The sequence below is a fragment of the Lepisma saccharinum genome, chromosome 1 (genome assembly GCF_977018435.1).
Source record: "Lepisma saccharinum chromosome 1, izLepSacc3.1, whole genome shotgun sequence".
NCBI classification, from domain to species: Eukaryota; Metazoa; Arthropoda; class Insecta; order Zygentoma; family Lepismatidae; genus Lepisma; species Lepisma saccharinum.
In genome coordinates this window covers 48,710,356-48,723,324 of record NC_139229.1, presented here as the reverse complement: position 1 = coordinate 48,723,324, position 12,969 = coordinate 48,710,356, and the positions used below count along the sequence as shown (strand labels likewise).

Genomic DNA, 12,969 nt, shown 5'->3' with positions numbered 1-12,969 from the left:
CGGAACCATTGTAGGGGAGATCATTAGTCAGTCGTTCAACGTGCTTGGCCATCGAGGAAAAAGGAAAATATTTCTGGAACGTATAGTTTTATTATTATTATTTATTATTAAAGTAGGGTTACACTTAAGCTTACAATTTACTTTACATTGATTCTGTAACTACGAAAACAGCTTTTTGCCCTACATGAATTAATATACAGTTACGCTATTTGTTTATAAGGATACATAAAATGGAATATTATAAATCTATATTATTGAAAAATATAAGAAATAGAAGAAAATAAACTTTTTTTGCAACTACGTTATGTGAAGGAGGGAATGAGGTTCTCTTTAAGATGGCAACACTAGAGAAGATATTGTTCCTAGGACTCAACAGACAACTCGCCGTCAATCTTTTCGTTTCTGAGCACTAGATTTTCAAACATTTGTCACTCAAGCTCCACATAGGGGAACACAGATGGCAACCCTGCTTGTGGGCTTTTAAAAACAACCTTTGAGCGCTCTCGTGCACCTAAACCTCCGTTATTTTCCCATTCCAGCAGCGAGATTGGAGTCCGTTACAGCGGTTTAGTCGCAAAGTTCACACAATTTTTATGGCCTAAAATTAAGGAGGTTCCCTGCCCTCTGGCACCACCTCGTCTGCCCTCGCAGGAAGGGTACGGCCCCATAAAAACATCGTAGAAATTGGAATGGTCTGATAATGTGATTATCAGAAACAAATTAGGTTAGGGCCTGACTCATCCAAGCACGATAACATCACGGATGGTCCCCCACTCACTTCCCTCTCTCTCTCTTTGGCAGTCATTTCTTAAACACACCCAGGAAGAAGAGCGTTCTGCAGGGATTCCGAAATTACTAAGATGAAGGAGAGGAGAACGAGCGACTGAAGAGAAGAGGCTTTTTTAAACCACCTCATTGCTTCTGCAATGCAATTCAAGCTGTTTAAAGTTTTCCAATTGACTCACTTTCTATCTGCTTCCAGGCAATGAGATCCCTTGCCTAGTTCTTTCGCCTACTCTCTCATTCATATATACAGGGTGATTCAATACAAACGTGCAAGAATGAAACAGGAAATAGATTATGCACTACTGAACAGTTGGAGATAGGCAATCTAGGTTTGGAGAATCCAGCGTAGGGAGATATATGTAGCTCTACCGCGTATCGTCGTCCATAATAATAATAATAACCAGTGGCGCAACAGCCCTTGGGGGGCCAGGGCCTACCTATCGACTACCGGCCTCGCATCCACCTGCCGAGGTGGGAGATCATCATTACTGGGTGATGTGTGGTCAGCAAGACGGGCCCCCAGTGCTTGTTGCAGATTTCCGTGATCAGGTTACAATACTCATTTGTAGCTCCCCACTTTCCTCATGATGGTGCATGGTCACCGGTTTCATACACTGGCCGGAAACTCAGGATAAAAGTTGCTACGCTCTCCCCATGAGACTCGAACCACCGTGCATCATGTAGCTCGATCCCAAAGCCCTTAGACCAAACGGCCATGACAAATAAGTGACATGTACAGACAGGTAGTGACACTGGTGACCGGAAATAAAATGTGTCATGTGTATTGCCTAACTCCACCGTGCTGGTAGATGTTTCCATTGAAAATTCGGTATTAAAATCCACATATCACCGTAGAGTTTGGCAACCCACATGCCGCATTGCAGGGAAGCGAGCATTTAAGAATCTAGTTGTGTCATTTTTATTGCCGTTGACTGTATATTTGAAAACTACTTTCATCGCATTGACAAGCCGGCTTTAACAACGTACGATTAGGTACCTCGTCACAGTTGTTGAAACTGTTGGCCAACCTCAATGCGCAAAAAACACCACACTGGGTTTTTGGGATCGAATCTACGCTGTGCTAGCCTAAAGCAACTCGCCTCTACGAGAGGTGCCTTTTATGTGTAAGGAGACTCACCCCTGTGAAATATGGAGAACAGAACTACATTCAATATTTAACACTTCTATTGACTGGACATGGCGGGGGTCATGATAACAATAGAAAGGATGTTCGTTTACCTGTAGAGTCCTGTAGAGGTGATCGTCCTCTGCTGATTTGATAGATAAGACACGGTCCTGAAATGAAACGTCTTGGGGAGCACAACTCCCCTCTTATAACTCTAGCGTAGCACCTGTGTTCAGTGGAGACGACCACTGTTTACTCTTTAACTTTCGGACTACAACTGAGAGGGAGATGTGTTATCGCGATCAATTTAAAGGGGATTCAAATTTCCGATCGTTAAAGCCGTTGAGCCAGTTCCGTCCTGTCTTTAACCGTGCTTTTTGCATAAGACTGACGTTACGTTACGTTACTTCAACTGATTTCCTGTCGATTCCCGTGTCAGCGGAGTTTTAAAAATCCGCTGAAGGTCGCAAGTTACTTCCAGCACCTCGGCGAAGTGATCAGCTATTGAGCTATGACGCCAGGGGTCCCGGGTTCGAATCACGGCTTTGGCGTGATACGAATGCAAGCACGACAGCAGGATACAAGATTCTGCCGCGCCCTTTCAAATATCCCTGGCGTGTTGAGAATCACATCACAGGCGATGACAATCATGGCAGATAATTCCATATTCGTGTCCACTGGAGTCTCATAAATAAGTGATTTAAAATATCCAAAACGAAAAATAATCTAGTCACTTCAGGTTGGTTCATGACCTCACAAGACCCGAGGTCTCCCCGCCCAATATAGCGACCAATGAAAACATTCAGATGGTTGCGAATATCCACACTGAAGTGAGGCGGTGCGCTGGCTTCTCCGACCATAGGTTCCCTATCTCCCAAGTGTTCAGTGCTGCATCACCTATTTCCTGTTTCCTTTTTGCACTGAATCGCCCTGTATATCGGACGTTAGGGATAAAAGTATGAAAATATAACAAATTGTAGTTTGCGAACCATTCGCTACATATTTCTATGGGTCTCCTCGATGGCGCAGTGGTAGCGTCGTTGCCTTGTAATCAAGGGGTCCCGGGTTCGATACCCGGTGGAGACAAATAGTGGTTCGAATCCCACTTTAAACTTTAGGTCCAGTCCCGATTAGCCTTACTATGCATAAAGTGGACTTAAGACACCAAATCAAGCAAGCAAGCTACATATTCCTAATGTAAAGCTCTGCCTACAGGAAATTTCCCTAAGATTTCTTTTGTTACGCTTTCGAGGTAACTGGTGCGCCACCAGTAGTCAGTCATGTATGTGCAAAATTTACATTCGAGATGTGACACACATCAGTGGAAGGTTCAGTGTGTCCTTATGTTAACAGGATTTAAATCAGTCACTCGTGTTGGGCGGGCTAAACGAAGAAAGCGGAATGTGGATCATCTCAGGATTTGTAAAAGCGTATCGTTCAAGTAGTTACTTTAAGAACGCCTCAGTGTATAACTTTACCCGACACCATGAAAGTGGTGAATAAAACAATATGGTAGACGACAAAAGTAAAATTTTTGTAAGCTGTTTTGACAATAAGAATTACTCTAGCTATTATGTATGTTAAATAACATAATCTTTCTTAAGATAGATTTGTAACCATGTAATTAAACCTTGCTAATAAATTTACTACTGTAGTTCAATGAACGGCATAGTCAAGGGCGGCCGCAGGATATTTTCTCAGGGGGGCAGGGTCACAGAAACTTTTATTATTATTATTATTATTATTATTATTATTATTATTATTATTATTATTGCTATTATTATTATTATTGCTATTGCTATTATTATTATTATTGCTGTTACTACTACTAGTATTGTTGCTATTATTCTTGTTATTATTATTATTGCAAAGAGTACTGCGTTTCGGGCTCTTGACCAAGGATGCCACGATTGCCGTTGCTGTTTCTTCGTCGGTAGCTGTTCTCGGCCGTCCACTACATTCTCTGTCGCACACTGATCCCGTCTCCTTAAACTTCTGCATTATACGTAACACTGTGGCATGTGAGATGTCGTCTCTCTCTGGATGCCGGGCAATGAAATCTTCTGCAATGACCCTGGCACTGCGCTCCTCACTTATAACAACAATTTCGATCCGTTCTTGGAGGGTTAGAGCCATGTTTGATCGCCTGGAACAAATACTTGTAAATACCAACCCATTACATTACGCCAAATGTGAACTTGAACTCTGAAAATATCCTCACCAAATAAAGCTAGGGGAAAAATAACTGCATATTCTTATTTCTGAGAGAACGCACATGGAAAATGATATGCTACATGACCCCCTTCCCATTTGAAAAATCTGGATGTAATTCCAATATGGCGGCTTTCAAGATGGCCGCCATGGTACACACTAGACCTATCTCGTGTGCCCCCACCCCAATTACCCATAACCGAAATGTCATTGCCCTCCGTCGAGTCGTTTTCAAATTAAAAGGGTGGTGCCGGACTTTTGCCTCACCCTGTACTTATGTTTTTAAAGAAATTACATACATTTGTAATTTCTATATTCTGTATATCCATATACAATTTGCGTAACTGTATACTGACAAAAAGCTCTTTTTTAAGAATTAAAAATTAATATTTTGTAATGTATGTGGTATGTAACAGATACCCTCCCAACCTGGAAGTTCTAAAATAGTGCTGACTTTTGAAACTACTACTGTAATTCACAAAATTATATCCTGTGTATCTGATAGCATACATTGTTTCTCAAGAAAATACTTCACTCTTTTTGGGAGTAGAATTACTGTACTTCCATGAAGTTTGTTTCAGGAATTCAAAGTGAAATACCAGCACTGTTAAAGTCGTCAAGTAAAATGTTCAGTTCTCTCAACAAGCAAAAACGTGCTCGGTGAGCATCAGTCCGATGCTTGGTTCGTGATAGGGAATTTGGAAAGCACCACTGTCTCAGCTTCGACCCTCCAAAAGAAAAGCCACTTCCGTGACGTAGGTTCGGAAGAGGGAACAATGGTGCGAAGTCTATTTTCGTCCAAAGCTGATTAGGAGAGAAAGGATTAAAGGTGCTGTGGTGTTCACAAAAAGAAGGAAGAAAGGATTCGAGGAAGAAATGAGGAAATGTTTTTTTTTTTTTTTTAATGAAAGACCATTATTCAAGTAAATCTGCTAAATGCGGTGCTCCTCTTCAAAATGTTGAAGGGCGAAAAGTAGTTCCGTGGTAGCTTTTTACCACGCAAATTACTCCTTTTTTGAAAAGTTAATTGAGAAAGTGAAACCTTTTTCTTGAAAATAACCCAATTAAGACAATATATGGCATCTCTTTTCTTCTCCTGCTGCTTGGAAAGCTGGTTTTTACATTAACTCAATGCAAAGTATGATTTATGTATGCCGCCTTTCGGGAGGGGGCAACTTTACTCCTCAGAGAAGGCAATCCAATAAATTTTAAAATCAAAATAACCTTAATATTTGGATAGTTTCAGTTTAATTCATGTAATTATCGGGAAATATTTCTGAAAGCTTAACTAACTAACTCTCTAGCCTTCTTGAACCCGAAGTTTCATGGCTGCAGCAACACAGACCTTCCATCTGTTCCTATCCTGAGCAAGATCTATGGGCCTATACTCTCTTCCATCCCTACCAATGTCCTTTAGGTCCATCTCAACGTTATCCCTCCATCTTCGTCTTGGCCTTCCTACTGGTCTCTTATGAAAAACTAGATATGCTGACCAAGGCAGTAATTTATTTTATTAAAAACATAAACTAAAACGTAACGTCTCTTACCATCAGGTTTCCCAACAAGAATCCTGTATACTCTTCTTTCCTCTCCCATTTGTACCACAGGATCTACACACCTAAGTCTTCTTGATTTAATCATTCTAATAATATCTGGACATGAATACAAATTATGTAGTTCTAAATTATGTAACCTTCTCCATTTCTATTATATATTAATGTTTACTCTTGAGTCGAATGCATACTTTGCCCATGTTGCACAGGACCACCGATTCTGTGATATTTGCTCATGCTACAGTAAAGACTTTTCCTCACTTACAAGGCCTTGTTTGTCAACCTTTTGTCATCTCTTAGCTTCAGACAAATCAATTTAACTCATTAAATTGTTCGTATTTTTAGAAAAACCTAACAACTTGCTTTCCTAACGATTTCCTTTGAAGTTTCTACTTTTTACTCTCTGTTTCCTGCAGAATGATAGATTTTTTTTTTTTACAAAAAGCAAAGGGATAGTGAAGAAGTGATTATGGGGGCTTTGCTTTCTGAAAAGGAAAAGAGATAGAAGAATGCTCCAATTAATTATTTTTCTCTCTTCTTCTTTGTAGCCGAGTGTAGTGCGGATTTGTGCAGCAGAGTTCCATGCCAACATGGAGGAAAATGTGTAACGTCTGCAGAATCAGCTGTGTGCCTTTGCCCTCTTGGCTATGTAGGAGAGCTCTGTGAAACACGAGTGGACCTCCAGGTAAGAAATCTTCTGGTATCTATCTGCATTCTCTCTCTCTCTCTCTCTCTCTCTCTCTCTCTCTCTCTCTTTTCCACCTCCCTCTCTTCCCTTTCACAATTAATCAAATTCTAAAAAAAAAGAATTTTCTTGTCAATAATCATGCACATAAAATATGATTTTTTTTAAAATAAAAAAACTGGTATCTGTTTGTAAAAATATTGATGAAAAATGTAGTTTGACGACTCGAATATGACACTTGGCATACCATTTTAATTAGAGGCAAACTGTCCTTCAGGCCATGTCCGACCCATCATTGATTTTGTGATGCTGTCCTTTGTACTTATAAATCCACCAAATTCAGTAAATCAATGTAATATGATCTGTGACGAATTGCTTAAGTATGTACGGTAGTGGTCCTGCAAGGAAAAAATTATTGCTCACCCCCATCGAACAAGTGATGCAAATTATTGAACAGAAAACATCATAACTTTTACATCACATGTGTTTACTAAATGCTGAAAACATTCATAACACCATACGAAAGACAATAAGATAAAAACAGCATATTTACTTACCAGCGTATGACATTTTGAATAAAAAAAATCTAAGGTCAAAACAAATACATTCTCTCACAACAATGTCGTTACCTGGAATGAAACTAACGGTTTCAAACCCAAGCTTTATGCTTTCTAGAAAAACTCCTGACATTAGATCTGCCTGCAAACTCATTGTAGAAAAGCCTGTAGCACGAAAGTGTCCGAATGTTGATCGTTATATTCCACGCGTTTACTTCGTTAACGTCAAAGAACTGAAGAATCCCGCCGGAACGAACGTGGGTGGGGATAAATAGCGGGCGAGTTGTTTTCGTCCAATCACACTCAACCTTCAGCCAATGGACACAGCTGTTATTCTGCTCGTCTACTCCACGTGGAGTCTCAGTCACATGACTGTGGAACTTCAATATGGAGATCGTGGGAAGATGCTTGTGTGCGGAGGGACAAGGTGCGTAGAGTAGATGTGGAGAGTAGATGTGTGGCAACACTGTGCGTTGAATGTGATTGTCGCAGCTGGTGGGCTCGCTACGTGAACTTCAAAGCCAGCCGGTCGTTAACGTAGCTACCTCGTCGACTATACCAAAGAATTTGTTCAATATTACCAAGTTTAGTAAATGGTACTACTTTTTTGTTGTTTGTCGACAGTTACTAAATAGCTTAACCAGGCGTGTTTTGTTAATTGAACAAAATACGTTTTTTCTGGGTTCTTACGAAAACCTGTATTATTATGTATTGAAGGGAGGCAGACCACTATTATTGTATACTACAGATGCAAGCCATTTATACTAATCTGAAAGGGAAGCCACATTTACTTCTCTCTTCGTGTTTTGGTCATGGACATTCGCAGGATTTTTTTTTTCCAGGGAGGAACAAGCAAGGTAATTTTTTTCCAGGGGGAGCAAAGGGGGCATATTTTCTCCCAAAAATAAATAAATTACTGTGACTGAAATGAAATTTTGTGTGAATTATATACTTTTTGGTTGGATATTCATTTTCCAGAGGGGGGCGTGGCCCCCTTTGCCCCCCTTCCGGATGTCCATGGTGGTGGTCAAAGCAAACACTCACTCAATCACTCACTGACTCACTCTCTCTCTCTCTATCACTCACTCACTCACTCTCACTCTCCCCCCTCCCTCCCTCTCTCTCTCTCTCTCTCTCTCTCCCTCCCCCTCATTTCTTTACTACCTTTCATCTAATACAGCAATATCAAATTAACTAGAATTAACTTATGTACTGTAGAAAATTATAGCCTGAGCAACATTTCTAGTATTAACAGTTTCCTCTTATAATTTGTTGATACTTTTCATTCCAGACAAAGATATTAATGCAATGAGAATGTGAACATTGTTCTGATAAACAAAGGAATGTAAAGTCATGAAAAGTTGGCACAATATAGGCTGACTACTCAAAAAGAATAACTGCCTCCTTACAAAAATCCTGTCTATACTACTGTCTGGGCAGCTCAAGATAATCATTTCACCTGGGTGAGGTGGATTTTTGGCACCCCTATTATCCTTCTGCCCACGCCCCCCATCCCCATATTTCTACCCTGGTCCTCTTACTTGCCTCCATCCTCCAATAAAAAACAAGTCCATGTTGTATATTTATGGTTTTAATGAAGAAAAATTATTACCTAATTTATAAAATACATTAAGTGTTACTTTAAAATGACATGTTTAATATAGGTATGTGTTTATTTAATACCTACATAATTACGTGAAAATAACAGTAACCTCTTAGCATAAATTGCTACATGATTTTGCAGCATACTTATTATGTTAATGTAGCAGTAACTTCCATTCATTCTTGTTGTCAATAAAATTGCATCTCTTTTTAAAACAAATAGCCACCTAGTAGAGGTACATAGTGGTTCGAATCCTACTTTAAACTATAGGTCCAGTTCCGATTAGCCTTTCTGTGCATAAAATGGACTTTAAAATAAATTTTTAAAAAATAGTCATGCTTATGTAATCAGAAATGAGGTTTTGGCGATTTTCTGTGGTGGGGGTATGCCACAGTTTTGTGCTTCCCTGAAGATGATGCCCTGAGCAGTCATCCAAGCTCTTCTGTGGATAGACAAAATTGTAAAAGTGGATATCACGTAGCTGCATTCTAGTGCAGGAGACACATTATAAAATATTTTGAAATTGTACCTTTGTTTAACATGTTGTTCAAAGAGAAAAATGATAATCAGGTGACATTTTAAGGGGAGTTTATATTTACCACTTTGGTATTTCCTAAGTTCCATATTGTTTTCATTTGAATATTTGGTTTTCTCAAAATTTCTGCTCTACCGTGACTATGCCAGAGATTGTGTGTATTCATAGTGTCTATATCATATAACATTTTCACATATGCATATATAATTTCAGGTACCGTCATTCAATGGGTCCAGTTATCTCAAATATCCAGGTCTGGGAAGCTCTGTTTTCTCATGGCTAGACCTTCAGGTTATCTTCAAGCCAAACGCATTGAATGGGGTCATTATGTACAATGGATACAGGTCAGATGGTGTTGGCGATTTCATGGCAGTATATATGATTGATGGCCATGTTGAATTCACATTCGATTTGGGAACTGGAGCAGCAACTATCAGGTAATAAATGCTTAATTAGTTATTTCTGTATATCAGGATGTAATCCTGTTTCAATTAACCTAGAGGGATAGGAAAGTGACTTAAATATAAAGAAAATGTTAGTCTAATAAAATATATTTAAAACTTAACCCTGGAGAATGCGTTCAGCAACATCTTATGTGAGGAGGTGCAAGGGGTCAAAGTGCGCTTCAGTTAAGCCTTGTCCCCATGTTAATAAAATATTAATATACTGACCAAGGCAATTTTTTTTTATTGTTACATATATCTATTAAAATTTTATTTATTTATTTATTATCCTGCGCACAACAGGCATCTGCCCTTTTACAGTGCACAGTAAATGTCTTACATAGGATTTATACACATCAAAATAATATTTATACATATTTCAGATATAAAAAAAATACATACAGAGGTTATATATATCGTCCTTAAACATTACCGTGGATAAGAAATTAATCAAACCTTACACAATTACATTCATATATGTATGGGTATATATATATACACATAAAGAAGGTAAAAATAATAATAGTAATAATAATAATAAAAATAATAATAAAAAATTAAGCAAGAATGTTGTCCATTAAATAGCGTTTATACTCAGAAAATTTAGTAAATATGTCCAAGTGTATGACCCTCTCTAACCATTCATTATACAAACTACACATTCTTCGCAGGGGAGCCATTTCTGCGGATTTTGTACGGGTGCGGGAAATTGCAAAGAGTTGTTTTCTTGATCGCAACTTTGGATGGGGGACATAGAAAGCTATTTTTGAAAGCAGAGAGGAAGAATCTAATTTGTCGTTAAGAAGTTTGAAAAGAAAAAGGAGCTGATGTATGGTTCTTCTGTTTGCAAGGGAGGTAATGTGTAATTTAATTAGTAATTCGTTATAAGGTGTCATCTTTGGATATGCACCATCTATCCTAAAAACTATATAGCGGGTGAACTTATTTTGAACTTTTTCAATAAGATCTATTTGTTTACTGGTTTGTGGACTCCACACTACAGATGCGTATTCTAATTTGGGCCTAACGTATAGGTTAAATAATGATAACAACGTTTTATTTTCATTGAATTCTTTTGCAGTTCTCATAATGAACCCCAGTTTTCTATGCGCGTCATTAACAGTCTTTGTGATATGTAACTGAAACGATAATTTATCATCGAACACTACACCAAGATCTGTTATTGAGCTTGCCCGGTCTATTTGTGTATTTGCTATTTCGTAGTTATAGTGTATTGGGGATTTCAATCGGGTAAATGTTACGGCCCTGCATTTCTTATGGTTTAGATTAACTTTATTTGCTTTACACCATGCGTTGAGATTTTCGATATCCTCTTGTAATTTAATGGAATCATCTTCATTGTGGATGCTCCTATAGAATTTTAAATCGTCAGCGAATAAGAGTTTCTCGGAATTTCTAAGCTGTTTTGGTAGGTCATTAATTAATATTAAATACAACAAGGGACCAAGATTAGAACCTTGAGGTACGCCTGAGCCAACTACAAATTCATCGGAGCAGCAACCTTGATAATTTACGTATTGTTTTCTGTTTTTGAGATAGGAACACATTAAATCTACGAGGGAAGAGAAGTTACAAAATGCTAATTTCTTCAAGAGAATATCATGGTTTACAGTGTCGAACGCTTTGCAGAAATCTGTGTATATAACGTCTACCTGACCTCTGTTGTCAAGTTCAGTGGAAATGAAGTTTGAAATTTCTACGAGGTTCGTCACGACAGATCTCTTTGGTACGAATCCGTGCTGGTGCGAGGAGAGAATTGGTTTTACGTGAGCAAAAAAGTGTTTATAAAGAATCTGTTCTAATAGTTTAGCTGGCGCAGAGAGTATCGCAATTGGTCTGTAGTTTGAAATTTAAGATTTATCTGATGTTTTTGGTATGGGACAAATTTGGGATAATTTCCATTTATCTGGAAATCTCGATGTTTGTATTACAAGGTTGAAGAGTATGTGTAGCGGATATTTTAGACTTTCACCACACCCCTTGATTACGCAGGAGGGGATGAGATCAGGCCCTGCCGTTTTTTTAGGTTTAAGGTTCTTTATTGCTGCTTCTACTTCAGCGATTGATATATCCTGTAAATTTAGAGAAGATAGAAGGGCGTCGGTTTCAGACAGAGGGGTTGGTGGTTCGTAATAAGATGGTTCCTGTACGTAAACAGAGTGAAAGTGTTTCGCAAACGCTTCCGCAATTGAGTTGTTGCTGTCGAGTTCTTGATTTTCATTACAGATAAGTTGTGCGTATGATGGTCGTTTTTTATTTCTTATGAAGGACCAGAATTGCTTCATGTCCCCTGTTTTAACACTAGCTTCAATGCTTTTCAAGTAGTTTGAGTACGCATCCTGAATATTCTTTTTTAGTCTGGTTCGTATATTTTTGAATTTTGCTGCATGCATTTGAGTATTCCCTACGTTATACTTCATTTTACGATGATGTTTTGCTTTGGATGCCAGATCCCTTATCTGTCGCGTGAACCAACAAGGGTAGTGGCGGGAGGAGGGGGTTGAAAGAGGAATGCAATCATCAAACACGGAGGTGACGATCTGATAAAATTTTTCAACGGCAATATTAACGTCTGAGCACAATTTTAATTCTTCCCAATCTATCGAAGTAAATTTTTTATACATACTGTTAAAATCAGCTTTCCTAAAATTGTAGCGTTTCTCGTTTGGTTCCGGATTTCTTGTTTTACAACGTACATGACTTACTTTCAAATATAAAGTAGGGTGATGCTTATCCTCAGGAACGGACAGAGGTTCTTCTCTGGACAATTTTATGTGGTTCAGATTTGTTAGTACTAGGTCAAGCATTTTTCCATAATTATTCCTAATATTATTTTTGTTTTGTAGACCAGTTAGTTGGAGAAAGTTACATAATGATTGACAGGTTTTATTGTTGTTTAATGCTTTGCAATCTGTATCGCGAATTTCCGGAATGTTAAAATCACCAATTATTAGAATCGGACTCCCCGGCGGGCAATGCATAGTTATACAGTGGAAAAGAGCATCATACAGGGCAATATCAGAATTAGGAGGTATATAAATTGCACACATATATATATAACTACCAGGAATTGTTCGAACTTTAACTATTATAATATCAATATTTGGATCATCTATTAAACATTCTACTTGAAATGCAATAAGTTCGCTTTTGATTCCAATCATTACACCCCCTCCCAGGTTTTTGTTAGTTTGCAACGATTTACGATCGGCTCTGAATACATTGTACCGGTCATCAAAAAGTTCAGAACTGTTATGTGTTGAATTCACCCACGTTTCGGTACAAATGACTACATCATAGTTATTGTCGTTTATAGCCACGTAAAAATCTTTAATTTTAGTACGTAAGCCACGAACGTTCTGGTAGACAATATCCAACAAGTGTTTTTCACGACGTGTGTCATTATTCTGGCCGTCAACAGGGTTTAGAGAGTGTATATTTCTATTCGG

General features: G+C 38.4%; 1 protein-coding gene across 1 annotated transcript in view; it reads left to right on the top strand.

Moving 5' to 3' along the window:
• Positions 1 to 12,969, top strand: part of SP2353 (EGF like, fibronectin type III and laminin G domains protein pikachurin) — a 507,832-nt gene that overhangs the window by 460,292 nt on the left and 34,571 nt on the right. Inside the window, exons 7-8 of the mRNA XM_083131470.1 lie at positions 6,225 to 6,361; positions 9,270 to 9,493. Coding sequence (XP_082987596.1) covers positions 6,225 to 6,361; positions 9,270 to 9,493 — 361 coding nt within the window. The remainder of the gene's footprint in view (positions 1 to 6,224; positions 6,362 to 9,269; positions 9,494 to 12,969) is intronic.